Source organism: Symphalangus syndactylus, chromosome 3 (assembly GCF_028878055.3).
Source record: "Symphalangus syndactylus isolate Jambi chromosome 3, NHGRI_mSymSyn1-v2.1_pri, whole genome shotgun sequence".
NCBI lineage: Eukaryota > Metazoa > Chordata > Mammalia > Primates > Hylobatidae > Symphalangus > Symphalangus syndactylus.
This window is the reverse complement of record NC_072425.2, coordinates 14,451,876-14,478,744: the sequence shown is the minus strand read 5'-3', so window position 1 is coordinate 14,478,744 and position 26,869 is coordinate 14,451,876. Positions and strand designations below refer to the sequence as shown.

General features: G+C 54.9%; 1 protein-coding gene across 6 annotated transcripts in view; it reads left to right on the top strand.

Annotated features, from left to right (window-relative positions):
- The window catches only part of HMCN2 (hemicentin 2), a 172,615-nt gene that overhangs the window by 46,371 nt on the left and 99,375 nt on the right, over positions 1-26,869 (top strand). For 5 of the 6 annotated variants that reach the window (XM_055270698.2, XM_055270694.2, XM_055270700.2 and 2 more), the window contains 7 exons: positions 9,291-9,491; positions 10,163-10,258; positions 10,583-10,710; positions 11,594-11,738; positions 15,356-15,468; positions 15,572-15,731; positions 17,069-17,234. In XM_055270698.2, the coding sequence (XP_055126673.1) occupies positions 9,291-9,491; positions 10,163-10,258; positions 10,583-10,710; positions 11,594-11,738; positions 15,356-15,468; positions 15,572-15,731; positions 17,069-17,234 (1,009 nt within the window). The remainder of the gene's footprint in view (positions 1-9,290; positions 9,492-10,162; positions 10,259-10,582; positions 10,711-11,593; positions 11,739-15,355; positions 15,469-15,571; positions 15,732-17,068; positions 17,235-26,869) is intronic. The other variant, XM_055270699.2, reaches the window with a different exon arrangement.

The following is a 26,869-nucleotide window of genomic DNA, read 5'->3' as shown; positions in this document are numbered from 1 at the left end:
TTGGCTAGGGCCACAGTCATCTCAAGGTTTGCCTGGGCCTAGGGGATCCACTCTAGGCTCACTCATGGGGTTGTTGGCAGGAGGCTCCCAGAGAGAGAGAGAGAGAGAGAGAGAGAGAGAGAGAGAATCTCAGAGGGAAGCCACAGTCTTGGAAGTAACAAGCCATCCCTTCTGCCCTATTCTCTTGGTCCCACAGAGCAACCCTGGTGCAGTGTGTGTGGGAGGGGCTACCCATGGGTGTGAACACCAGGAGGTGGGGGCTACCCACGGGTGTGAACACCAGGAGGTGGGGATCTCTGGGACCAGCTTGGAGGCCCACCGCAGACAGTTTGGTTCAGCTCGGGATGAGACCTGAATTCCAGTCTTGTCTCTGTCCCCACCTAAGTGCCTTGGTCATGTCATGGATCCTCAGTTTCCCATCTGTAAAGTGAGGCTGACTGTACTACTCCCCTCCTTGGGTTGCTGTGAGGATTCAGTGAAATCAGGCCTGTTAGCACAGGGTTGGGCCCACAGGGATTGCTTAGTAAATAGTGGGAGAGGGGTGATCATCCACTTGCTGCAGATGTGGAGTCCAAATTCCTTGGTGGCCAGTGCATGGCCTCAGCTGTGTCTTCCGGGATGTCTCCGTTCCATATTGGAGTTCCTGGCACTGGGACTTGCTTGGAAGCTGTGGGCACAGCTCCTTGGCACACAGAGCTGGGACAGATCAGGCTTTGGGTGTTTGCCGAGGCCACGGCGAGAGAGGCAGGTGCTGGAGTTCTAGGGAAGTGCAGAGAATCGAGAATGTGCTGGTCTGGGCTGAATGGGCCAGGCTGGGCCAGGGCTGGCTGGGGCAGCGGAGGAGCCCCCAAGGCGGGCCAGGCTCTGAGTGGAGTAGGCATAGATAGGAGGGTCTGGCCTGGGGGGGGGCTGTGCTGTCTCAGGGTTGAGATCCTCTCAGGCTTGGGGTGCTCTTAGCCTTCGTTCACTTCTTCCGTCTTTCATTCCTTCAACACAGGGTCACCAGGTGCTCGTGTGCCAGGCCCTGTGCTGCGGACACAGGGCAGGTGAGACACAGCATCAGCCTTTGTGTTGCTCATGAGCTAGGGCAGAGAGAACAGAGGACAGGCAATGAGCATGCACAGGGCACCGAGTGGCTGGAAGTTGCATCCTCAGGGGCTGTGGGTGCCCAGAGAAGGCTAATCCCAGGAAGACTTCTTGGAGGAGGTGATGTCTAAACTGAAACCAGAAGCACCCAGAAAGATGATGAGCTGGGGAACAGTGTTCCAGGCAGAGGGAACAGCACGTGAAGCCCTCCCCTTGGCAAGAGAAGTGAGGCAGAGAGAGGGTGGGGAGGGGGCGGCAGGATGGCTGCCACCTGGTACCAGTCACTCCCCGCCTGGGGAGCTGCGGAGGAGTTTGGGCTGTGCCCTGAGGGGGTTGGTGAGAGGTTTTCAGGAGGAGGGCTGTGTGCTCAGACTTTTCCACTGTGGCTGGGTTCTTGGGTAGGCTGGGCTGGGCCATGGGCTCAGGAGCCTGACAAGGACAGCCACGGAAACACGAGCCGGTGCTTCTAGGGTGTTCGCCAGGTGCTGGCACCAGCTCAGAGCACATTTTGTTGCTGGCTCATGTAACCCTCACAACAACCCTTGGAGATGCAGCGATCATCATCCCCTTTACAGATGGGAAAACAAGGTACAGAGAGGTTGCATGCCTTGCCCAAGATCACACAGCTGGTGAGTGGCAGAGGTGGGATCTGAACCAAGGGTCTTGCACCTTCAGCCCCTGGCCTTGAGTCTGATGCTCACCAGCAGAGTGGGCCTGGCACTGCTTCCCCTCTCTAAGCCTTGGGCTCCTCATTGCCAAAATGAGACGTTGTGTGATCAAGAAAGAAGGAAGGCCTGTGGCACGTGAGCTGTGATCCAGCTGTTGACACTGGTATTAGAGGTTCTGGGTGAGCAGATAGGGTGCTCCAGGGAGGGCGCACCTTGTGATGTGATGGGCATTGTCATCCTTTGCTCAGCATCTGACTTATTTGAAGCAGAGCCCTTTCTTTCTTTCTTTTCTTTCTTTCTTTCTTTCTTTCTTTCTTTCTTTCTTTCTTTCTTTCTTTCTTTCTTTCTTTCTTTCTTTCCTTTCGCTCGCTCTTTCTTTCTTTCTTTCTTTCTTTCTTTCTTTCTTTCTTTCTTTCTTTCTTTCTTTCTTTCTTGTCTGTCTCTCTCCCTTCCTCCCTCCCTCCTTTCTTTCTTCCTTCCTTCCTTTCCTTCCCTTCCCTTCCCTTCCCTCCCTCCCTCCCTCCCTCCCTCCCTCCCTTCCTTCCTTCCTTCCTTCCTTCCTTCCTTCCTTCCTTCCTTCCTTCCTTCTTCTCTTTCCCTCCCTCCCTCCCTCCCTCTCTTTCTCTCTCTCTTCCTTTCCTTTCCTTTCCTTTCTTTTCCCTTCCTTTCTTTTCCCTTCCTTTCCCTTCCCTCCCCTCCCCTCCCCTCCTTTCCTTTCCTTTCTCTTTTCTCAGAGTCTCGCTCTGTTGCCCAGGCTGCAGTGTGGTGCAGTGGCGCAATCTCGGCTCACTGCAACCTCTACCTCCTAGGTTCAAGCGATTCTCCCACCTCAGCCTCCTGAGTAGCTGGGATTAGAGGCGTGTGTCACCATGCCCAGCTAATTTTTGTAATTTTAGTAGAGACGGGGTTTCACCATGTTGTTCAGGCTGGTCTCGAACTCCTGACCTCAGGTGACCTACCCGCCTCAGCCTCCCAAAGTGCTGGGATTATAGGCATGAGCCACTGTGCCTGGCCCAGAGTTGTATTTCTTTGGGATCCAGGCTGAGTGCCCACCTAGACCTGTTCCTTCGCCTGTCTGCTGTTGACCTCGGAGCCATGTCACTGTGGCAGAGTTTCTGGGCCATTGGTGGCCTCTGGCCTTAACTTTAGGTCAGGGAAGGGATGGACAATGGCCCAGCACCTGTGGGTCTGGTCTGGCAGCAGTGGTGGGAAATGGAATTTCCTGCCTATCTGGGTGGCAGCTGTGGTCCAGCCTTCCTGGCCAGGCTGGCAGAGGTCAGGAACGGGTGTGTACTGTGCCCGCTTCCTGCTGTCGAGCTGGGAGCTGGCTTCCTGGTAGTGTCTGGGGCATAGGAAGGGAGGCACCCTACTCCTCTGTGCCAGGAGGGCCTGCACTTGTGGACCAGCCTGCGAGGCACTGGTGGATTATCTTCTGAGCCTGGCATCTGCCAGTCAGGAGTCCTAGGCCCCATGCCCAGGTCCACTGGTATTTGCCTGCATTATTTACCTCTTGGAGCCTCACTTTCCTCGTCTGTGAAACGAGGAGGGTGGAGCACAGCTGTGCTCATAGGGCCCTCGAGAGGCTTCCTGAGAATGTGCTTCGCTCAGGGCTTGCGTGGAATAAATAATCAATGCATGTGGGCACCCTCCCCCATAAACCTGTGTCCAGGCTGGGTGAGCTGACCAGCGCTCAGTGAGGCAGGGAGACTCGTCACATGGCTGGTTGCCTGACTGTGTGTGGCAGCACCCCTTCCTGAGTTCAGTGCCCTGAGCTGTGGCCTGTGCTTTACTTCATTCCTCTCTAAATGAATGGGTGTCCTCTTTTTTTTTTTTTTGGGATGGAGTCTTATTCGGTCACCCAGACTGTAGTACAATGGCATGATCTTGGCTCACTGTAACCTCTGCCTCCCAGGTGCAAGTGATCCTCTTGCCTCAGCCTCCTGAGTAGCTGGGATTACAGGCACGCATCACCACGCCCAGCTAATTTTTGTATTTTTTGTAGAGACAGGGTTTCTCCATGTTGGCCAGGCTGGTCTCGAACTCATGACCTCAGATGATCTGCCCACCTCGGGCTCCCAAAGTGCTGGGATTACAGGCATGAGCCAGTGCGCCCAGACTAAATGGATATGCCTCCTCTTTCTGTCCTCTCATTTCAGTCCCTGCTTCTTAGTCCCACCCTGGAAGCTCCTGGTTGCCGGGGGCCGAGCTGGGGAACAAGGAGATGTGCTGTTTTGGACGCTGGAGACTCTCCGGCCAGCCTTAGGGAAGGGGAGTTGGGGAGAAATGGGCCGGGCTCTGTGGCGAGGGGGCCATGGCGAGGCGACTTCTCCATCAGGCACAGCAGGCACTGGCAGAAGGCCCTGCACTTGTAGGGGTCCAGGATGCTTTTCTAATTTTGATTTCTTTTAAAATCGGAATAAAAAAATGACCAATAGTGAATAGATAAAGACAAATCCAGCCGCATCGTTCGTGTCTTTGTGCCAGTGCAGTTATGAAATATAATTTTCCATGTTTCTTTATGGAGGAAGAGGAGTGAAGGCATCTCGTGGCCCTGACCAGCAGAGCTGCCACCCTAGGCCCAATCGCAGAATTCCCTCAGGAAAGGGGGCCGTGGAGACCCCTCCCCGGGGTCCGCTTTGCCCATCTGCACAGTCTTCCGGCCTGAGACTCCTCCCTTCTCCTGGCAAGCTGAGTCGCAGGGGGCTTTTTGGGAGCTGGCTGCAACCCCCAGCCCTGCCCCCGTGCTCTGAGCCACAGCCCTGGGTGGGAGGCAGAGGCTAGGGGTGCGGGCTCTCCAGGCAGTGATAAGGAGTCCTAGAGCTGTAAGGTACCGGGACCAAGGTGAAGATAGAGCTACCACCTTCCAGATGGGTCAACTGAGGCCCAGAGTGAGGATGGGACTCATTCCCGCATGCCCAGTGAGGCAGAGGCAGAGTGGGGGCCTTCAGGCCAGTGTCCCTTTCGCTGGGGGAGCAGCAGGGGCAGGAGAGTCACCACCTCTGTCATCTGACTTCACCAGGGCCTTTCCCCTGGAAAATCCCCGGGAGGGGAGCGTGGCCTGACCACCTGGGTCTGTGCTGTCACCCTCCGCAGCTCTGAGAGTGCCTCCTGCAGTGGATCAGCAGCCTCACCTGCAAGCAGGAAGTTAGTTACCCCTTCCCTTTGAACCTGCCCTGGACGAGCTCCTTCTTTCCTTCCTTCCTCCCTCCCTCCCCTCCCCTTCCCCTCCCTTTCCCCTCCCCTTCCCCTCCTTTTCCCCTCCCCTTCCCCTCCTTTTCCCCTCCCCTTCCCTCCCCCCTCCCCTCCCTCCCCTTCCCTTCCCCCCTCCCCTCCCTCCTTTTCCCCTTCCCCTCCCCTCCCTCCCCTTCCCCTCCCCTCCCCTCCCTCCTCTTCCCCTTCCCCTCCCCTCCCTCCCCTTCCTCTTCCCCTCCCCTCCCTCCCCTCCCTCCCCTCTCTCCCCCTCCCCTCCCCTCCCCTCCCCCTCCCCTCTCTTCCCTCCATCCCTGTGCACCAATTATATGCCAAGCTTGGAGGGATGGCCCTGCCTGTTGCTGGCCAGATCCTTATACCCCAGGGCTGGATGGTACTAGGGTTCTCTACAAATGTGAGCCGAGTGAGTGGGGGATTGAGGCTGGAGGCAGCAGCCACGCTGGGCTGGTAGGGCATCTGAGCCTTTCCATCACCTGGACTCTGCCCTGCCGTCCTCGGGAGCCAGGGACAGTATCCTGGTCAGCTCAGGCTGCCATGATGAAATACCATAGACCAGGCAGCTTAAACAGCAGACACTCCTCACAGCTCTGGAGGCTGGAAGCGGACGATCAGGCTGCTGGCCCAGCTGGGTTCTGCCAGGGTTCTCTTCCTGGCTGGCAGCCTCTGCCTTCTCTCAGGTCCTCTCATGGCCTTTCCTTGGGACCTATGGTGGAGAGAGGAAGGATGCTGCCTGGCATCTCTTTTAAAAGGACACTAATCCCCATGGTAGGGGCCTCACCCTCATGACTTACCCAACCCAATCACCTCTCAGAAGCCCTATCTCCAATACCATCACACTGGGGGTCAGGCTTCAACATATGGGTTTGTGGGGGACACAGTTCAGCCCGTAGCAGACAGGGCTTAGGCAGGTGAAGACACGGTCCAGCCTGTGCCCTGGGAAGTCCCTCTGCTGCACCACGGAGGGTGGCTCAGGGGCAGCATGAAAGGTAGGGAGAGCAGCCAGGGGCCACCGCCACGACTAAACTCAGTGAGAAGTGGATGGAATGAGGTCGAGGAAGACTTGCCGCCCCGTCACTGCCAGGAGTGCGACAAAGGAAGCAGCGTCAGGGACTGTACCCTGCGGTGGTGGGTGGCGGTGAGCCGGGGGGCACTGTGTTGAGGGCTGGGGAGTTGTGGAGGTGTCTAGGGGCAGATGGACACAGGGGTAGGGAGCTCAGTGGAAGGTCTGGGCTGGAGAAAGATGGGGGTGGGGGTGCTGCCCTGGGCGTGGCTGAAGTCCCAGATGTGTGGGTGGGGGAGGGAGGCAGAGCAGGAAGAAAAGGATGGTCAGCCCTGCAGGTGGCAGCCCCTCCTGTCCCCTCGCCCCATCCCAGGCTGGTGGCAGGCACCCTTCACCAGGCACATTTCTGGGTGTTCTGGGCTCCCCCACTCATAGCCCCATCCCCACAAACAGGCAGCTGCAGCCGTCAGCTGACAAGAGGCGCCTCCAGGAGTCTCCAGTGCTGCTGACAGCATCACCTGTCTCTGGATGCTTGTAGCTCCTGCCCCAGAAAACTGACTGTGGCTAAGGCAGAAAGGGTCATTCCTGTGGAGCCACGGTGGCCACGGAAGCAGCTCGCTGTCCTCCCTGAGTCACGGCAGAGGGTCACGGGGGAGTCTGTGTGAGGAGGCACCTGGGAGCCAGAAAGCAGAGATGAGGCCCTGGGCAGAGCACTGGGCTGGGAGTCCGGCCTCTTCCCTGACCTCAGCAGGACTCGGGGCCTCAGCCTCCCACCTGTACAATGAGGGGCAGACCAGAGGGCCTTCAGCTCTGGCCTGTGAGGGTCCTGGGCTCCTGCCTTATTTGGGGGGCTCCAGGTTAGCAGGGGGAGGGATGGCTGCACAGACCCATGGAGTCACAGTTGTCTGCGTGGGTCCAGGGCACAGCAGTGAGTCTGGGATTTGGCTGTCTTGCAGGAAGATGGAGGGGTGAGTGCAGTTCTGGCTGGGGCAGCCACCAGGTACTGAGGGGGATGCAGGGGTGGGGTGGTTGAGAGCCTGGGCTTTAGCATTGGACAGACCTGGGCTCTGATCTTAGCTCTGCCACTGGCTTCAAGCTGTGACCTCGCGCAGGTTCCTTCATCTCTCCGACCTTTAGTTTCCTCGTCTGTGAGGTGGGGATTGTGATGATATCCGCTTATGAGTTCACTGAGCCACGAGTGAGATTATGGTTACAATAAGTGCTCGTCTTCATGCCTGTCACTTAGGGATGCCAAATGGTACCCTTTACACTTGAGCCTCGAGGCTGCAGTGAGCTATGATTGCGCCGCTGTGCTCCAGCCTAGATGATAGCGAGACCCCACCATCTCTCTCTTTTTTTTTTTTTTTGGAGACAGAGTCTCGCTCTGTCACTCAGGCTGGGGTGCAGTGGTGCTGTCTCGGCTCCCTCCAACCTCTCCCTCCTGGATTCAAGCGATTCTCCTGCTTCAGCCTCCTGGGTAGCTGGGATTACAGGTGCCCAACACCATGCCTGGCTAATTTATATATATATATATTTTTAGTTGAGACGGGGTTTCCCCGTCTTGAACCCGGGAGGCAGAGGTCTCAGGGAGCCGAGATTGCGCCACTGCACTCCAGCCTGGGTGACAGAGCAAGACTGACTGAAAACAAAAAAAAAACAAAAACAAACAAACCAGAGTCAGGAGACAAAGCAGGACTGTTTGGGGCTAAGGAGGGCAGGGAATTGAAAGCGGTCTGGCAGGAGAGGAATCAGAACCATCCTTGGAGCAGGAGGCTGGAGCTGGGCTCTGCGGTCGGGCTGGGTGCAGCTGGGGAAGGTAGGCTGTTGTGGTGTTCTGCTCTGGGTAGGTGAGGTATGGCATAGCTGCACCCCTGGGGGCCAGGGCTCTGCAGGAACAGTGACCTTGTCTAGGGCGGACCCAAGGAAAGGCTTTCTGGGATTCTGGGATTCTGAGCTTCGGCGGCTGCCAGGCCCCGATGAGAAAGGGTGGTGTCTGAGGTTTGGTCCAAGACCGTCTTCCTCCTTGCAGTAATTTTCCAACTTGTGTTTATATCTCTCTGGAACTTCCCTAATCCCTGAGGCCAGGAGGGAAATTTGATGTCATGATTTGGATGGATGAAGGGTATTTCTGGAGACAGATGGAAAGAACAAAGAGGTACAGGCTTTTCCATGGTACCAGACTCAAAGGGTTAAAAAAAAAAAAAAGGCCAGGGACCTCCCTGCTGCAGGGGCCTGGGACAAGGACCTGAGGACGGTGCCCAGGGGCTGCCGAGGGAAGGACCTGCTCGTGGCCTGCTGAAGGAGAGACAGGATCTTGAGTTTCTGTTTTGGGAAATAACTTCTTTTATTCTTCTCCTGATTATAAAAGTCAAATGATGCTTAGGGAAAAAGAGATTTGGAAGAAACACTGCAAGCTATTAACAGTGGTTACCTTAGGGAAGGGCGTGGGATTTGGGGTGTGTGGAGCAAGAATTAGGGGAATTTCTGCCCTTTGTGTATTATTAGAATGTCTTATAACTCCTGGTTTCCAGGACAGCCCTTGTTTAGCCAGTCGTCCTGGGGTCACTATTGATGCAGCCCCTTTTCACTCTTGAGTGGCCCAGTTCAGACCCTAATGTATAAGGTCACGTTATTTATAACAAGCAAGTTTTAATTCTGTATGCTCTTTCCAAAAAAGTTCAGCCAACAGGGCAAGCTCTAGAGAAGAGGTTGAAGAAGACCTATAATCCCCCACGACGCTGACTATTTGGGGTGGCGGCAATAGAAAGGGCTGTGGAAATGGCAGCTGAGTCCTGCCAGGCCCCCCAGGCCGTGCTCCCCTCCACAGAAGTGGGCCTGGCTTAGGCCAGGAGCTTAAGCATCAGAGGGGAGCTCAGGACACCTCCAAGAGGAAGCCTGTCTGGCCCGGGAGGAGGCGAGGGGTAGGGGAGGGTAGGCAGGGGTAGAAGTGAAGGCTCACCCTCAGCTCCTGTCAGCGGGTCACAATCAGACTCAGAAACACACCTTGCAGCCCCTCGGAGGGGCTTCCTGGAAGATGTCACAGCCAGTAGTGGGCATGCTGCTCCCTCCCCTGCACCTCTGGGGTAGAGCCAGGCCCCCTGAGACCCCACGCACCATCCCACGAGTCACTCCCTCTGCCTCATCCCAAGAGCTCTCCAGGGGTGGACGCCACTCAGCTCAGGTTGACCCTGGAGCCCTGGACAGGAGTCGGCCCCTAGGTTCACAAGGGCAATAGTACAGGGGGAGGAGAGGGAGGCAGTTCCTTGGGGACCTACTGCTGAGCAGGTCTAGCCTCCGGGCATGGTTGACTGGTCACCTCCCTGCAGATGCGCCCCAGCTGACAGAGCTGCCCCGGGATGTCACTGTGGAGCTGGGGAGGAGTGCCCTCTTGGCATGCCGGGCCACAGGCCGCCCACCCCCGACGGTCACCTGGCGCCGCGGAGATGGCCAGCCTCTGGGACTCAGGCTGGGGGCCGGGCGAGGCAGTAGGTCTCGGCAGCCGGATTCGGGAGTGCTGTTCTTTGAAAGTAAGAGATTGGGGCTGGTGGGGGGTGGGCAGGGAGACGGGATGGCCTCTGACACCCTAAACCCCCAGGCCAGGTGGCCAAGAGCAGGACCCTGACCGCCAGCACTGACCATAGAGCAGAGGCTGATACGCGGTCACACTTCGGCTGGGTGGCTCTGGCCAAGTCATTCCAGTACTCTGACCTTGTTCATAATCACGACCATGAAATCTACTATCCACCTGGCTGATGAACAGTCACTTTATGGGGCTGTTGTGTGGATAATCTGTACCAAGTGCTTAGCACAGTTCTTGCCACGTGCTGTCACACACATATAAGCTATGATTACCATATGTCACACACATGTGATTACCGTAATTACTACTGTGCCTACGCCACCACCCACTGTTTACTATACGCCAGGCCCGAGGGCGGGCACTTCCCCATCACACTACAAGGTACAGGCCAATTACCCCCATTCCACAGATGAGCAAACTGAGGCTTTCTCACCTTCCAAGGTCCATCAGTGTCCCTCACCCCTTCCCTCTCTACCATCCCAGCCTTCCCTCCTGAACCTCTGTAAGGCCAGGAGGACATGCCAAGGGGCTGTCTCTGCACCTGGGGAGCTGGAGCCCATGGGGGCTGCAGCTGTGGTGTGCCTTGGCATTCACACCTGCCTCTCTCGTGCCCCTCAGGTGTGGCCCCAGGAGACCAGGCTCCATATGTCTGCGAAGCTCGAAACGTCTTTGGGAAGGTCCAGGCCGAGGCCTGGCTCATCGTCACTGGTCATGGTTCGCTGGTGGATCTGAGGGCCGTGGGAGATGGGAGGTGGGAGGCAGGTGCTCCCAGGGGGCACAGCAAGGCCATGGGCGCCTCCAGGGAGCCTCTCCTGGCCCATCTGTTGGAACAAATGAATCCACAGCCAAATTCTCCAAGAGTAGCACCTGTGTCCCTGCATCCTAGGCAATGTCCTGGTGGTCCTGTGACCCTTTAGGATCCCCAATTCTGACGCATCTCCCAGTTCCCTGGGGAGGGAGAGGGGAGCAGGAGCCTCTGTCCCCCAGACAACCACCCAGGGCACCTATTGTGGCTGACACCGGCTCCTCTCCCCACAGTCCCGCCACAGATCGCCAGCAGCGCCCCCACCGTCCGGGTCCTGGAGGGGCAGCCTGTGTCCCTGCCCTGCATCGTCCTAGCTGGGAGGCCCCTCCCGGAAAGGCACTGGCTCAAGGACGGCCAGCCAGTGAGTGCTGGGCTCCTCTGGGTGTGGTGGGTGGTGGCACCTGGGGTAGAAGAAGGCTGTCACAGCCACGCCTCCATCTCTGCTTGGCTGTTTCCCCTCCTGGGAGTGTCCTCTTCCTTCCACCCTCTTTTTGGCCCCATTTCAGAACCTTCTGTGATAATGCACTGATGGTGTTTGTTGCCCTCTAAAGTCCTGCCGGCTGTCAGATGGGTCATGGCTGCTGGACCCCTGGGAGCTCTGCAGGCGAATCGTGTGCCTCAGGAGTGCTGTGGGCCAGGGAGCAGGGATTTAGTGGAGGCCCAGTCTCAATGCAGTGGTCTCCCCGGTTCTTACGATGCCAGAGCAGGGATGTGACCTGTGCAGTTTCCTATCTGCCCCAAACACCAGCGCGCGCTGAACGCACAGTGGTTGCCTTATCAATCAGTTCATATCCATTTGATTTTCTTGGTGTTCTTCTGTTTGCCCTCTCCTATTGACTCTTTCATTACCTCATTCCTTTCCTCAATTCTTCTGCCTGGTCTCAGACACACGGGGTCCCTGTGTCCTGCAGGCTACGAAGAGATGCCTTCCCAACTCTGCATTCCCAGGAGAGACTCTCGTGGGCCCAGCTTGGGTCAGGCTTACCCTGGTCCAGTTGGCCGAGGGAGAGGTGGGGTCAGGGTATGCAGGGGTCAGGCCTACCCAGCCCTGCAGGATCTCTGGAGGGCTTGACTGGGCACTCGGGAAGGACTCACAGAGCTGCTCAGCCTTCTCTGAGCCCCCGGGCTCTCAGTCCTGGCTGCTCCCTACTGGCCTGATTGGCAGCATAGTTTCCTGAGGGTTCTTTCTCAGCTGCCTCTGAGTGAGGCCCAAGGCTAAGCTGGCGCTTCCTCACCCCCACCAGCTCCCACCTGGCAGCCGGCATTCCATCCGAGCAGATGGCAGCCTCCACCTTGACCAAGCATTGCAGGAGCACGCAGGGAGGTACAGCTGTGTGGCCACCAACACGGCCGGCTCTCAGCACCGGGACGTGGAGCTGGTGGTCCAGGGTGAGTCCTGGGGTCCCGGAGGTGGTGGTCATGGGGCAGGGAACATGATGGGGTAGGGGAATGTGCAGAGGTAACTTGATCTTGAATGCATGTGCCTTAAAAAATCATGCAAATCATATATATTCTCTGTGGGAAAATTAGGGATTTGACAAGTTAAAAAAATAGTCTCATAATACCAGTAGCTAAGAATAACTAGATTTTGCATTTGGGCATGTGTCTTTTCATGCTCTATACAGACACACTCTCTCTATATATGACACACACCTATATGTAGTATATATATACACTATGTATACATAGAATATATATTCTTTATACATGATACATACAGATTCTTTGTATGTTCTTATAAATTATATAAAAATTATCTATCATCTATTTATCTATTTGTCTATCATCTATCCATCTAATCTATCTACCTGTTTCCAAACCTATTTAAAAACCAAATAGGATCACAAGCTGTCATTATCTTGGCAGCTAAGTGTTTCCATGACAAGGTGTTGTGGCTGTTCTGTTTTCTGTCAATTAAGATTCAGAGGCATCAATTTAATAAGGGGATGATCATGTCCCCTGATTATCTAATTATCTGATTATCTGTACCCCCCCCACATCCCCCACATCCTGGGTAGGGACAGCCTCGTACCTACACATTGTAGGTGATCACGTACCTACGTGACCAATTCTTTCCTTGGGATAAACCCATTAATGTGGATTAAGTTTTGCATCACAGAGATTGTACGTTTTTGGAATTTTTAGTGTTTTGCCCAACTACTCTCCTGCCCACAGCACTGGGTTCTTTTGTTCACCCAACTGGAACCACTGTGTTTTTAATGTAAGATGAGACGCTTCAAACTAAATTTGGTTATCTTTGTGATTTACCAAGTATGTTAATATCGTCTTTTTTCTTGTTTGTTTCATAAAGCCCCCAAGCGATTAGTGGGAAGAATGCTCGTTCCCCATTTTATTGGGGAGTGCAAAGTTCAGAAGCGCTGGGTTGAGCACTCAGATGTAATTCTAGGTGCCATCCCCTCATAATTCCAGATCAAATCGCCATCCAGGGTTGAGTGTGTACCACATGCCAGGCATCTGCTAGTTTCTATATATGATTCCACTCAGTTTCACCCCCTAACTTCCCACTGTGCCCTCACAGCCGCTTCTGCAGGGCTGACATGAACAGGTTCAGTCTCTCCTGGCTCAGTTCATTTCTATTCAGCAAATATTTATGGGCCTCTGCTGGCTTTGGCCACCCGGGAGTCCAGAAGGCCGTTTTCCTCCCTAAAGGAGCTCCAAGTGCTAGCGTCAGCGCCCCCGGCTTCTGGATTCCTCTCCCGGCTTCTCCATGCCTAGTTGCCCCGCTCTCGCTCCCCGTAGAGACCCCCGTTTTCAAGCCTGCGAATCTGAGTGGTGCCCAGGGTGGGTGTGACACCTGTTTTTAAGCTCACTGTGTTCTGCAAACACTGCTCATCTATCCATTCCAGAAGGGACGACCAGGGAACTGGGGTTAAATTAGCTTTTGTGCTGATCAGGGAATATGGGTACCAAAAGATTAAGTGGCTTATCCAGAGCCCCAGAGCAATGAATCAGCGCAGCTGGTTCCCAAGCACATGCTGCCTTCTGTATGGGGAAGACAAAAAAACTGACGATGGCAGGCAGTGGTGGCTCAGGAATTGTGCCAGTTTCATTCTCCCGTTGAAAGCTTTTATTTTTTTATTTTTATTTACTTATTTATTTCTGAGACGCAGTCACTCTGTTGTCCAGGCTGGAGTGCAGTGGCACGATCTTGGCTCACTGCCACCTCCACCTCCCGGGTTCAAGTGATTCTCCTGCCTCAGCCTCCCGAGTAGCTGGGATTACAGGCATACACCACCACGCCTGGCTAATTTTTGTATTTTTAGTAGAGACGAGTTTCACCACGTTGGCCAGGCTGGGCTCAAACTCCTGACTTCAGGTGATCCGCCCACCTCAGCCTCCCAAAGTGCTGGGATTACAGGCGTGAGCCACCGTGCCTGGCCTGAAAGCTTTTAAAATTGTCAGATATACATAACATAACGTGTATCATTTGACAGTGTTTAGGTGTGCAGTGGCGTTAGTACATTCACATTGTTGGGGGACTATTACCGCTATCCATCTCCAGGACTTTCTCACCATCCTGAACTGAAACTCCGTCCTCATTAAACGTCAGCTCCCCGTTCCCGTCTCCCCTCAGCCCCCTGGGAGCCACCCTTCTACCTCCTATCTCTATGAACATGCCTATCTAGGGACTTCATAGAAGTAGAATCTTACAGTATGTGTCCTCCTATGTCGTGATTTCACTTAGCATGTTTTTAAGGTTCATCCGTGGTGTAGCATGTGTCAGAATTTTATTCCTTTTGAAAAAACAGACTGGACTTTTAAGAGCAGTTTAAGTTTATAGAAAAATCGAGCGGAAGGTACAGAGATTTCCCACATACTCCTGGCTCCCGCCACGTGCAGCCTTCTTCACTGTCAACATCCCCCACCGGGGCGGCCCGTTGTTAGCACTGAAGACACGTTATCATCGCTCCAAATCCCACAGTTTACATTGGGGTTCCCTCTTGGTGGTGTTCATTTGTTTTATTTTTTATTTTATTTTTTTTTAAGATGGGTTCCGTCTTAGTGGTTTTTTTTATTTTTTATTTTTATTTTTTTTGAGACAGAGTCTCACTCTATGGCCCAGGCTGGAGTGCAGTGGCGCAATCCCAGCTCACTGCAACCTCCACCTCCCGGGTTCAAGTAATTCTCCTGCCTCAGCCTCCTGGGTAGCTGGGACTGCAGGCGCCCACCACCATACCGGTCTAATTTTTGTATTTTTAGTAGAGACAGGATTTCACCCTGTTGGCCAGGGTGGTCTCGAACTCCTGACCTCAGGTGAGCCACCCACCTTGGCCTCCAAAGTGCCGGGATTACAGGTGTGAGCCACTGCACCCGGCCTTGGTGTTGTTTATTTTGTGGGTTTGGACAAATGCACAGTGACAGGGACCCATCACTGCAATATCACCTGGAGTAGCTTCACTGCCCTAAAAATCCTCTGGGCTCTGCCTCCTCATCCCTTCCTCCCCCAGCCTGGCAACCACTGATCCAGTTTTGTCTTTTCTTCTTCTTCTTTTTTTTTTTTTTGGAGACAAGAGTCTCACTATGTCTCCCAGGCTGAAGTACAGTTGTGCAATCTCTGCTCACTGCAACCTCCGCCTTCCGGTTCAAGCAATTCTTCTGCCTCAGCCTCCCGAGTAGCTGGGATTACAAGGCATGCACCACTATGCCCAGCTAATGTTTGTATTTTTAGTAGAGGCGGAGTTTCACCATGTTGGCCAGGCTGGTCTCGAACTCCTGACCTCAAGTGATCCTCCTGCCTCAGCCTCCCAAAGTGCTGGGATTACAGGCGTGAGCCACCACGTCCGACTGCTTTGCCTTTTCCAGAATGTCATATAGTTGGAATTAATTTCCTTCCTTTTTAAGGATGAATACTCTTCCGTTGTGTGCACACACTGCATGCTGTGTGCCCATGCATTGCGATGGACATTTGGGCTGTTTCCACCTTTTGGCCACTGTGAATGATGCTGCAATGAGCCTTGGCTTTGACATTGGTTTATTTATAACAGTGCCACCTAGAATCCATCCCACTGCCACCCACCATATCACCAATGAAGGGGTTCCGGCCTCTCTCCCCTGTGTCGCTTCAGGAGTTCCCGCCCCCACCATCACCTGGACCAAGGTAAGCAGTGCCTGTTACCGAGAGGGTAACTGGAGAGGTAGGCCCAGTGTGTCACGGGGCGGAGGTGTGGGCTTCGCTGATGTCACCTGTGCCTCTGCCCTAGGAAACCAATGCCCTGACCTCCAGAGGTCCCCACTACAATGTGAGTAAGGAGGGCACCCTGCTCATCGCCCAGCCGTCTGCCCAGGATGCAGGGGCCTATGTCTGCACGGCCACCAACACTGTGGGCTTCTCCAGCCAGGAGATGCGGCTTTCTGTCAACAGTGAGTGATGCCAACCCTGTCCTGGGAGAGGGGGCTCAGTGGATGTGGAGACAGGGAGTCCCACCTCAGCCCTGTGGAGCCTGAGGCAGGGAAGCTGTTGCATCAGCAAGTCCTGCAAAGACGCGTGGCTCTGCACAGGACTCACGTCCCCAGCAGCCCTCTCACCCACCTCTCTCTGCCCCAGACCCTCTGATCTCCTTTCTGTTTCTGGAGTGGTCCAACCTGCCTCAGGGCCTGTGCACATGTAGTTCCTTCTGCTTGGAATGCTGTTTCCCCACCTCTGGGCCCAGCTGACTGCTCACATCTGTCAGATCTCAGCTCTCCCTGTTCCCCCAGGCTGGTCAAGTCATCTTGCTGTGAACTGTGGAATATCTCCTTCCTGGCACCCATCACAGCTGTGATTCAATAATTAATCGCATAGTGAGCTTTTTGGTACCAGTATTGCCAAAGGACCCTAAAGGCTGTGAAGATGGGGCGGGACCTGTCTCCTTCGCTGCCGTCCCCAGCATTCCCCGTAGGCCTGGCTCTCAGTAAATACGTCTGGGAGGAGTGAGCAAATGTATAAGCCAGGCTTTTTCTCTCATAGACCCTTACAGTCAATATTTTTATATTGCAAAAAAAATTCCTAACTAGGGGGCATCTCCTCTCTGAACTACAAATGTACGGGGGAACGCGGAGGGCTGGATGGGTTTTGATGTCCCCAACTGGCTAGCGTCTTTCATTGTTGCTGCTCAGACAGGTAGCGAGTGCATTCCTTGTATGAGCTCCAAGGTAGAAAGGCGGGGGCAGGGAGGGAGGAGGAAGGAAGGGTATCATGCAGTTTCTGCCATCGAGGGGTCTTCAGCTTAAGGTGAGAGAGAGGTGACATGCACAGATTGCCATCAATCCCTCACCAGCCTTCGAGAGGTCCAGAGGGAGGGTCTGTGCATTCTTTGGTGGCTGATACCGTGGGAATAAGTGAATGAGCAAGGGGAGAAGGTAGAGAGAGAGGAGGAGTTCAGATCCTTTCGGAATGTCCCTGGGGAAGGGACGGCAGGATGAAGAGAAGCCAGAGAAGGCACAGATCCTGGGGCAGGAGGGACCGGGTCAGGGTTCTCAGGGCAAGGTGGTGGTGGGGAGGTGGGTAGGGGAGGACTGAGCGAAAACCCTGGGACCTGAGTCCCACCTCCAATCTGCATTCTTCCCCTTCCAACCGCCACATCCACCTTCTGGACCTCCTGAAGGTCAAGGGTGCAGTACCGGCTCTGCCTCCTGGGGGAGCTGCACCATGGCCCAGGGAGCTCATGGACCCTAGTCCCCTCTGCCCTGCTGACAGGCCCTGCTTACTCTCCCCACAGCCAAACCCAGGATCCATATGAACGGGTCACGTAATGCAGACGTGCCTCTGAGAGTCACAGCGAAGGCTGGTGAAGAGGTGACCCTGGACTGCGAGGCCAAGGGCTCCCCACCCCCACTGGTCACCTGGATGAAGGACTCCCGCCCTGTACCGCCCATCACCAACAGGTAACCCCAGTCCTATGGCCTCAAGGGACAGAGCTTAGGGCTGGAGGGAAACCTGCCTCAGGTGACCAGTGACCCAGCGGGTGTCTTGGACCCTGCAGTCTCTCCCATAGGGTGCTCCTGGGCTTCTGCACACAGGGCTGTTGTCCACGGGCCCCCAGAAGCCTGGAAGGGGCCTCTAGAGGGTGACTGGAAGCCCAGGGTGAGACTCCCCATCTGAAATAACATGCACGGGGCATTGCCTGCAGGATCCCATTTAATCTGCACAGCCACCCTTGATATCTGACAGGACACTGACTCTCAGCCAGGGAGTGAGCTGCTCGCCATCACCCAGCTAGGAAAGAGCAAAGCCAGGGCTGGGACCACAACACACACCACCCCCATGCCTGCTGTGCAGACCAGGTGTCTGGCTGCTGGGCTGTCTGACTCAGCTGCTCTCTGTCCGGGATCCTGGGAGTGGGCGGACAGGGAGGAGGCTGGCTTGGGTGTCCTTCAAAGCCATGCCGTACCCCCCAGGAGGGGATGTGGGGGATGCTAGGGCCCTCGACCCTGGCCGGGGGGTTCTGTGGCTCAGTCTGGTGACATCAGCCCTGGCAGGGTCTTTGAGATGTTCCAGACCCAGGTCTCGGAGCAGCCTGCTCTGTAACGTGACCCCCGCCCCCACCATGTGTCAGTGCATCTCGGAACATCTGTTTGGTGAGTCCTGCCAATCCTTGCAGCCGGGCACCCCTAAAGGTGGCGGGGGCCCAGGGAGCGGCCCTGGGCGTCATCGGCGGGGCCCCCCATGCCCTCTTGTTGTCGCTGCAGCTCTATGTTGTGGGGTGGGGGTGTGGTGGGGGCCGTGGGAGCCCACAGCTCCCCTAAAAAGCCTTGTCCTAGCTCCGCGGCTGGGTGGTGGAGCTGGGTGGTGGCCCTCAGGTGGAGGATGCGTGTTGATTATGGCTTGTTACTGAAATGGGAACCGCATTCCCATTTGTTCACCCCTCCTCGCCGTGGTGCGTTAATAGGTCAGCGGGGAGCTGTAAATTTGCGAAAACCGCTTTTGCAATCCTAGAGTTGTGTTGTGTTCCCTCTCCCTTGCCCTCTTCACTTCGTGTTGGCTTACATTGTTTTCATCTCCATATTTGGGAGATTCTGAGAGTTTATCTAAATGAGGAGGAAAATGTGCTGGGAGGCGGGGGTGGGGTTAAGTGCTCAGGCCCTGGAGTTCCGCAGACCCGGTGCGGAACTGCCTGCTCCCTTCTTAGTCGTACAACCTCGTGTGGCCACTGGCTCCTCTTGGCCTGTTCCTCCATCTGCAAAGTGGACGTTATTAAATAGCACCCCTGTGGGGTAATGACGGACGTGCGGTGCTTAGTCAGATGTGCTGAGAACTCGCCCCCTTTCATGTGATTTCCCTGCTGTTGCTGTTCACAAACTGAGACATCCTCTCCAGCTTTTACAGATTTATCGTCATCCTACCACACCTGTTACCTCAATTGTCACCTGCTTTTTAAATATAAAAGCTTTATTGAGATGTACTTCACATACTGTATCATTCGCTTAAAGGACACAGTTCAGTGTTTTTAGTATATTCAGACTGTGCAGCCATCACCACAATCAATTTTAGAACATGTTCATCACTCTCCCAAAAAAACTTCATACTCATTGGCAGCCACTAGCCCCCCATTTCTGCTCCAGCCCCACTGCAGCCCCTGACAGCCACTGATCTGCTTTCAGCCTATTCTGGACATTTCATATAAATGAATTACATGGGGCCTTTCATGTCTGGCTTCTGTCACCTGACTCAATGTCTTCCAGGTTCATCCATGTCATAGCCAGATTAGTGCTTGCTTCCTTTTAATGGCCGAATAGTGTCCCATCCTGTGGGTGCTCATCTTTTGTGTGTCCACTCATCAGTTGATGTGCACTGGGACTGTTTCCACATTTTGGTGACTGTGAATAGCCTCACTTTTTTTTTTTTTTTTTTTTTGGAGACGGAGTTTCACTCTTGTTGCTCAGGCTGGAGTGCAATGGTGCAATCTCAGCTCACTGCAACCTCCGCCTCCCTGGTTCAAGTGATTCTCCTGCCTCAGGCTCCCGAGTAGCTGGGATTACAGACGCCCGCCACCACGCCCGGCTAATTTTTGTATTTTTAGTAGAGATGGGGTTTCACCATCTTGGTCGGGCTGGTCTCGAGCTCCTGGCCTCAGGTGATCCGCCTGCCTTGGTCTCCCAAAGTGCTGGGATTACAGGCGTGAGCCAGCGCGCCCGGCCATAGCCTCACTTTGGATTGTACTTGAAGCTTTGTTCGCAGGCTGTGGGCCCTCTGGTTCCCCCCCTGCCCCACACTGGCAGCGTCCACACACAGAACCACGCTCAGCCTCTCACAGACACACCGCACCCCCTCCGTCCCTCGGTGACTCGACCAGAACACAGAGACTTAAAAAGCCCCTTGGAAAACACAGTGAGACTTTCTGTCTGTCTGCTTCCCCCTCCCCTCCCCCTCCTTCCCCTCCTCTCCTTTCCTAAATCCTCTTCCTCTTCCCCTCCTGTCTCCCTCTTCCCTTTCCCTCCTCTTCCTCCCCTTCCCCTCCCTTCCCCTCTCCTCTTCCTTGTCCTTCCTTCTCCAAGGATGTCCCCAGGCTTGGCCTCAAAGCTGCCCTTCTGGAAACGGAGCACTTATCTGGCTGATGCGTCTGGTGAGTCGAAGGTGCTCATCTCTTGACGAGAGGGGCCAGCCGCCCTCCACGCCCCCTTCCCCCCTCCCCTGCTCTCTTGCTCTTCCTTGCTGAGCTGCCCCAAGGACAGGGCTCCAGGGCAACCGCTTCTCCTGTCCGTGGAGAATTCTGCGGTGTAGTCAGGGCTGAGAGCCAAGATGTGCTGAGCCTCTGAGGCCCCCTCCATTCCACCTTGTCCAGGGGCGGCCCTCTCCTGCCAGCGCCCTGGAGGTGGGTGGGGTGGATGGCACCGTGCCCAGTGCACTGAGGAGGAAACAGAGACACATGGGGTGTGGGGATGTGGAACCTGACCCTGCAGCTTCTGGGGCTGGGTCCCAGCATGCACAGACACGCAGACATACACAGACGCACGCACAGGGACACATGTATCAGGTGGGCCACTGCTCTCTGAACTCCTAGGTATCTTCGACCCCCCCCCAAGTCAGCAAGTGCTCACAGAGGAAGCATCCTAGGAACCTCAGAAGCCGTGAAGTTCTGAGCCACCCAGCTGTGTCCCAGTCCCTTTGGAACCGCTCTTGTCCTTGTAGGGGCTGTTCTAAAATTAAACCTCGTGCATGTTATATTCTATCCTCATCACGGATTCCTTTTCTCTTTTATCCATTTTCTCAATTCATCCTGGCCCACGTCACTTGCTTTTCCTTTTAAAGGGCAAAATAGACCGGGCATGGTGGCTCATGCCTGTAATCCCAGCACTTTGGGATGCCAAGGAAGGCGGATCACGAGGTCAGGAGATCGAGATCATCCTGGCCAACATGGTGAAACCCCGTCTCTACTAAAATACAAAAAAAAAAAAAAAAAAAAAAAATAGCCAGGTGTGGTGGTGCGCACCTGTAGTCCCAGCTACTCAGGAGGCTGAGGCAGGGGAATCGCTTGAACTTGGGAGGTGGAGGTTGCAGTGAGCCAAGATCGCGCCACTGCACTCCATCCTTGCAACAGAGCAAGACTCTGTCTTAAAAAAAAAAAAAAAAGGGGGGCAAAATAACATTCCAGGGCGCTCGGCTCCCATCATTGCTAAGTCATTGCTCTGTGTGGGGCACGGCCGTGTTGCCAGCTCTCACGGTCATAAATGAGACTGTTGGAACAGCTTTGCACAATGTTCCTCTTTATCTCCTGGGTCGGTTCCTTGCGGGACGGTCCCAAAAGCCAATGGTGAAGTCCGAGGGTGGGAATGGTCACTGAGTGCTTCTTTCCTGTGGGACTTGTTTTTGAAAAAGACATCCAAGTTGCAAATTCAAAATTGATGTCAGCAGCATTGACTGAGCAATACCCTGTGCCCAGGATTGTGTTGCAGCCTTGGAGACAAGACACGGGCTTGGGCTGTGTGTGAGGTCAGGTGGCAGAAGACCTGGGGTCCCATCCCAGCTTCACCCCAGCTCGCCGGGTGACCTTGAACAAGACCCTTCCCCTCTCCCCTCCCTGGGCCTCAGCCTTTCCGTTTGAGAAATGAAAGGGTTGGACAGGCAATGGTGGCCAGAGAGCATCTCAGGCTCTGGTCCCATGATTCAGCCCAGGGATGCTGGGGCGAGGCAGTGTTTCCAGGCAACAATGTTTGTTTGGGATTCCGATGAGGAGATGGGACGGCTGTGAGCACTCCTGGCTCTGGCTGTGGCTCCCGGAGGCAGTCGGCCAGCGTTCCACACGGGGCCAAATCCCTAATCCCAGCGCGGTGTGGGGGCAGTGAGAGGATGGTGCGCTTCTGTCTCATTCTTCCAGGTTTTCTTCCTTTGATACCCCCACCACCCTCCTCTGCCCCTTCCCAAGCACACTGCAGGACACCCACCCTTCTCCTGGAAGGGGGCCACTGGGCCGGCTCATTAGAGGGGAGAGGTGGGGCCTGCAGCTGGGGTCTGGCGACTTGTGGCAGGGAAAGCAGCTCACTGCTCTCTGCAAGCCAGTGGCGTGCCTGGACTGCCCAGGGCCCTGCATGGGGACTGTACCTTGGTGGATCCTCAAAGCCCTTGTTGGTTTCTGGCCTGGTGGCTCTGGATTCCGTCTTGTCAGCCTGTGGGCAGTGGCTCTCTTTCTGGAGCACATTTAAGTTTACTCGCCTTCAGAGCCGGACGTTTAGATCACCGTGGCGGTTAGGAAGTAGCATGGTCGCACAGTGTGAGGGTCCAGTCCTTGCTGTGCTCTGGCCAGCTGAGTGGCCGTGGACACCAGGACCACACCTCCGGAAGCTCAGTCTTCTCCTTTGCAAAAGGGGGTGTGGTAGTGGGGTCTGCCTGCCTGGTAGGTCTGGCTGTTGGGATTCTAAGTGAGAGCATGCTTAGTGGCACAGTGACACACAGGAAGCGCTCAATAGTTGACAGCTGTGGCTGGCGTCAGCACCATCCTCGTTAGCAGCACCAGCATCGCAGGGCTTACGCTCTCCGGGCTCATGTGATGGCGCTGGCCCCCCCGACTTATTTATTGTGCTTGGTCCCTTGGTGTGTCTCAGGCACCTCCTCCTGAATTTCTCCAGCATGACCTTCCCTCATGTGGCCTCCTCACGGGTCTGTGATGCTGGTCAGGCCACAGGAAAAAGATGTGAGTTGAGGCAGTGGTTACCGGCAGGGGTTCTCTCCAGGCTACCTGCCCAGGCTCAGACCCCGTCCTGGACCCAGCAGACAGGGCTGGCGCCCACTAGTGCATAGTGGGGCGTCTGTTGAGTGTTGCCTGACTGTGTGCTCTGTGCTGAGAACCAGCCCTGCAGCAGGCTGGGTGACTCTGGGAGGAGTGCCGTTCATTCCACAGCCGCCGGCCCTGCTCCTGGATGCTTTATAGACAGAGGCAGCAAGAACAGCAATGTGGGAGACCGCGGGGGTCTGGGGAGGGCAGGAGGGCGGTATTGAGATGGTGGAAGGTCTGTGGGGAGGGAGGGAGAGCAGGGACCAGTGTCAGTGAAGGCGGGGAAGGGAGTGTGTGGCATGGACAGGGAACAGCTGCAATTTGCCACGAAATATTTATTGAACACCCACTATGGGCCAGGCCAGGGCCCGTGCTGAACTGGGGCATGCCGGGGACCTGGGCAGACCTGGCTCCTCCCCTCACAGAGCCATCAGACAGTGTAATGACAGGCGTGGGAAACTGCATAATGGCATGGGAAGCATGTAATGAGAAGCAGGGCATTGCCTGGGGCAGAGGGGAAGGCTTCCCTGAGTGCAGCAAAGGTGTGTGCTGGGGATGGGGCAGACAGGTGATGCCTGGGAGCTGGCATTATTCCTGGCGCTCTCTATCAGATGCCCTTTGGTCTCTCTGGGCAGCCCTCTGCCCCGTGGGCCCCTCTCGCTTCTCCCCACCACTCTGACATCTGCGTGCGCCTCACCGCAGGGGCTCAAGCCAGATGGATGTCATAAACAGGAAATTCCCCTCAAACCTCTCCACTCTCATCTGGGCGCTGCCTGGAGCCATCTGGCCGTGCACGCCGCGATGAAGTCTGCCCCGCTCATCACACCACGCGCCCAACGGCAGCCTGTTCCTCGGAGACTCTGTGGCCTCCTCCCTTTCTCCCATCTCTCCGCTGCCGCCTCCTCTTCCCTGCTGGGCTGCAGCCCCCAAACCTCCCACCGAGCTTCTGGGAACGTGGCGGGAGAGTGGTAGGGGCAGAAGGAGCAGGAGGCGGGCTGCCCTCGAAACCCCAGGCCCATAGCTGCAGCTTCACCTTTTCCCTGAGTCTCTGCAGAGCATGTGCAGGGTCATGATAAAGGCATCTCTCTGTGCCAGATTTGAGCAGGTCCTGGAGACACCAAGGGAAATAAGACGGATGTCCCCTTGGAACCACAGGCAGGCAGGTGACAGGTGGTGACAAGCCAGTGTGGTGGAGGCTATGATGGTAGGATGTTCAGGCAGCTGTGGGAGCCTACAGGATGGACCTACCAGCCTGGGGCATCAAGTCAACCTTCTGAAGGAGGTGATGTCTCCGTATTGGAAGATGAATCAAGTATCATCCAGGTGAATGGGAAGTGCAGGTGTGTCCCAGGTAGAAGGAACAGCATGTGCACAAGAGGGCTGGTGAGATGGGCCTGGCCCCTTGTGGAGGAATGGTGGTCTAGTGCCTCCATGCAGGGATGCAGGGGAGTTGGGGGTGGTCTGCGTAGGTCCACACAGGCCATAGTACTGTGCTTGGGTTTTGTCAGGGAGCAGTAGGCAGCCACAGAGGGCTTGAGAGCAGGTGAGGATGTGGCCAGTTTGGCATTTAGAGCAGACACAGGCTCTGCTGGGCAGGTCCTGGGCCCTTTGGCCTCAGCTTGTCCATCTGTAAAATGGATTCCTCCATTTCTTCCTTGGTGGTGTAGCAAGCAGAATCCTCCTTCTAGGAAATGATCTGGGCTGCTCCTAAGAAAGATAAGACACCCACTTTTATTGGTGTGAATTGTTAACACTTTTGGAAGTTGTTTTTTTTCCCTGAAGCCCCCATTTCCTATCTTTTTAAGGGTTTGGTGAGGAGGGGAGCAGGGGTCTTATGGTCCTTAAAGTTCTGGAAGGCAACTTCTCAGATAATAGAGTCCGGAGCTGCCTTTTCTTTCTCTCTTTCTCTCTCTCTGTCTCTCTCTCTCTCTCTCTGTCCCCCTTCCTCCCTCCCTCCCTATCTCTCTCCCTTTATTTTTCTTCACAGAGTCTTGCCCCGTTGCCCAGGCTGGAGTACAGTGGCACAAGCAGAGCTCTCAATCCCCTGGGCTCGAGTGATCCTCCCAACTCAGCCTCTCAATTAGCTGGGACCACAGGCGTGTGCCACCATGCCCAGCTAATTGTTTATTTTTTGTAGAGACCAGGTCTCCTTGTGTCGCCCAGACTGGGTGCTGCCTTTTGAAATATGAAATGGGGTTCAGAGATGTTGACTGCCCTGCCTGGGGCTGCACAGCATGTCTGAAGCACAGTTGGATCTCGGATCCAGAACTCCAGTTTCTAGCCCAGACCTCTTCCCACTGGCCCACATCATCCCTGTTTGCCAGCCCAGGTGTTGCGGTGAAATCGAGGGAGGGAACCGCATCCCAGCCTGCAATGTGATTGAGTGTATACGTTTCAGCGTCAAATGGATTTGGCCCTTGATTGGTGGGTTTTGACATGTCAACATTATTTAATTTTTTAAAAAGCTGTAGAAGAGAAAATTCAAGCTGGAGTGGCAGACAGAGGAGAGCTACGCAGGGGAAATGTTTACCCATTGCCAGGACACATACATATCTCTGTGGTGTTTTCTCGTGTTTTCCTTTGCACTATAAAGACTGAGCAACCTGTTCAGGGCTGCCCAGCTGATTGAAGACTGGGGAGAGATCCCAGACACTGGCTGGGGATTTGTGTCCCACTAATAGCAAGGCGGTTTAGGTGACCTGGAGGAGGTGATGTCTCGGTATTGAAAGATGAGCAGGTGTTATCCACATACTATGTGCCAGGCACCTCAGGCTTTGTGTGTGTGATATCAGTTCACACTAGGTAAGGACACTGAAACTCAGGGAGATGGCGTCCTTGGCCCGAGGTCAGCCTGTAAGAGGCAGAATGGTGGTTCTCACCAGGACACCTGCCGTCAAAGACCCGCACCCATCTGCTCTGCCATGCTGCTTCTTGGGGAAGGGGCACGTCTTCATGTCCCCAGGCAGTGGTTCCCCGGAGGTGGTTCCCCAGCCACTTGTATCAGCTACCTAGGGCTTTTTAGTAAAACCCCAATTCCTACCTCCTCCATAGAATGGGTCTCTGGGTAGGGCCTGGGAATCAGCATATTTCACATGCAGCTGGGAGAATCTGATGAGAACCCCTCCCCTGCAAAGTGTGAGATCTTTGAGAGCAGAGGGTGTGAGCCTGTAGCCCAGGGGACTTGCTCCGGTGCATGTGAGACACATACAGCAGTGTGAGAGAGAGAGAGAGAGAGAGAGACAGACAGACAGACAGAGAGGAAGGAAGGAAGGAAGGAAAGGAGAAAGGAAGGAAAGAAGGAAGAGATAAAGTTTTGAGTGTTTTTTTTTTTGAGACGGAGTCTCACTCTGTCACCCAGGCTGGAGTGCAGTGGCGCAATCTCGGCTCACTGCAAGCTCCGCCTCCTGGGTTCACGCTATTCTCCTGCCTCAGCCTCTCCGAGTAGCTGGGACTACAGGCGCCCGCCACCACGCCCGGCTAATTTTTTTTTTTTGTATTTTTAGTAGAGACGCGGTTTCATCATGGTCTTGATCTCCTGACCTCGTGATCCGCCCGCCTCGGCCTCCCAAAGTGCTGGGATTACAAGCGTGAGCCACTGCGCCCAGCCGTTTTGAATGTTTAAGTGTCCACTCAAAAGGGAGCAAGTTAATAAATTGTGGTGTGATCATACAAGGGAATATTATACAACAGTCAAAAATGAATGAATTAGCCCTATATATATATACTCATGATGCCATTTATATTGTGATATAGCTCATGATGCAAGTTTTAAAACATGCAAAACTTTGTGTATTATTTATGCATGTGCTCTTGTCTCCGTGGAGGCAGCTGACCTTTGTTGAGGGCCTCTCTGTTCCAGACATCATGTTATGACATCAGTGCTTTTGACAACCCTGTGAGCATTGAGCACAACTGATGGCTCTATTTTCCAAAGCGAGATGGCTTAGGCACAGGAAGGTGAGGTGACTTGCCCAACCTCACGCAGCTAGCACATGGCCCAGCAGGTTAGACCCAGGCAATCCAGCCCAGTGCCCGGGCTCTAGAGACCACCACCCACTATGTCATCCACAGCCATCCTCAGAGAACTTGTCCCCCCGAGAGGCTGCTGGATGCTTGGGACAAATGGATGGAGGGGGTGGCTGGAAAGGGGGTGTCACTGCCCTACTTTACAGTTGGGGAGACAGAGTTTTCAGCTAGTAGCCCGAGAATTGCCAATGGTATTGCCCTGTTTAATGACTGCATGGCCGGCACTTTGCTTACCCTGTCTCATGTGGTCCTTGCAGCTGCCTGCGAGGTGGGGGCTGTGAGGAG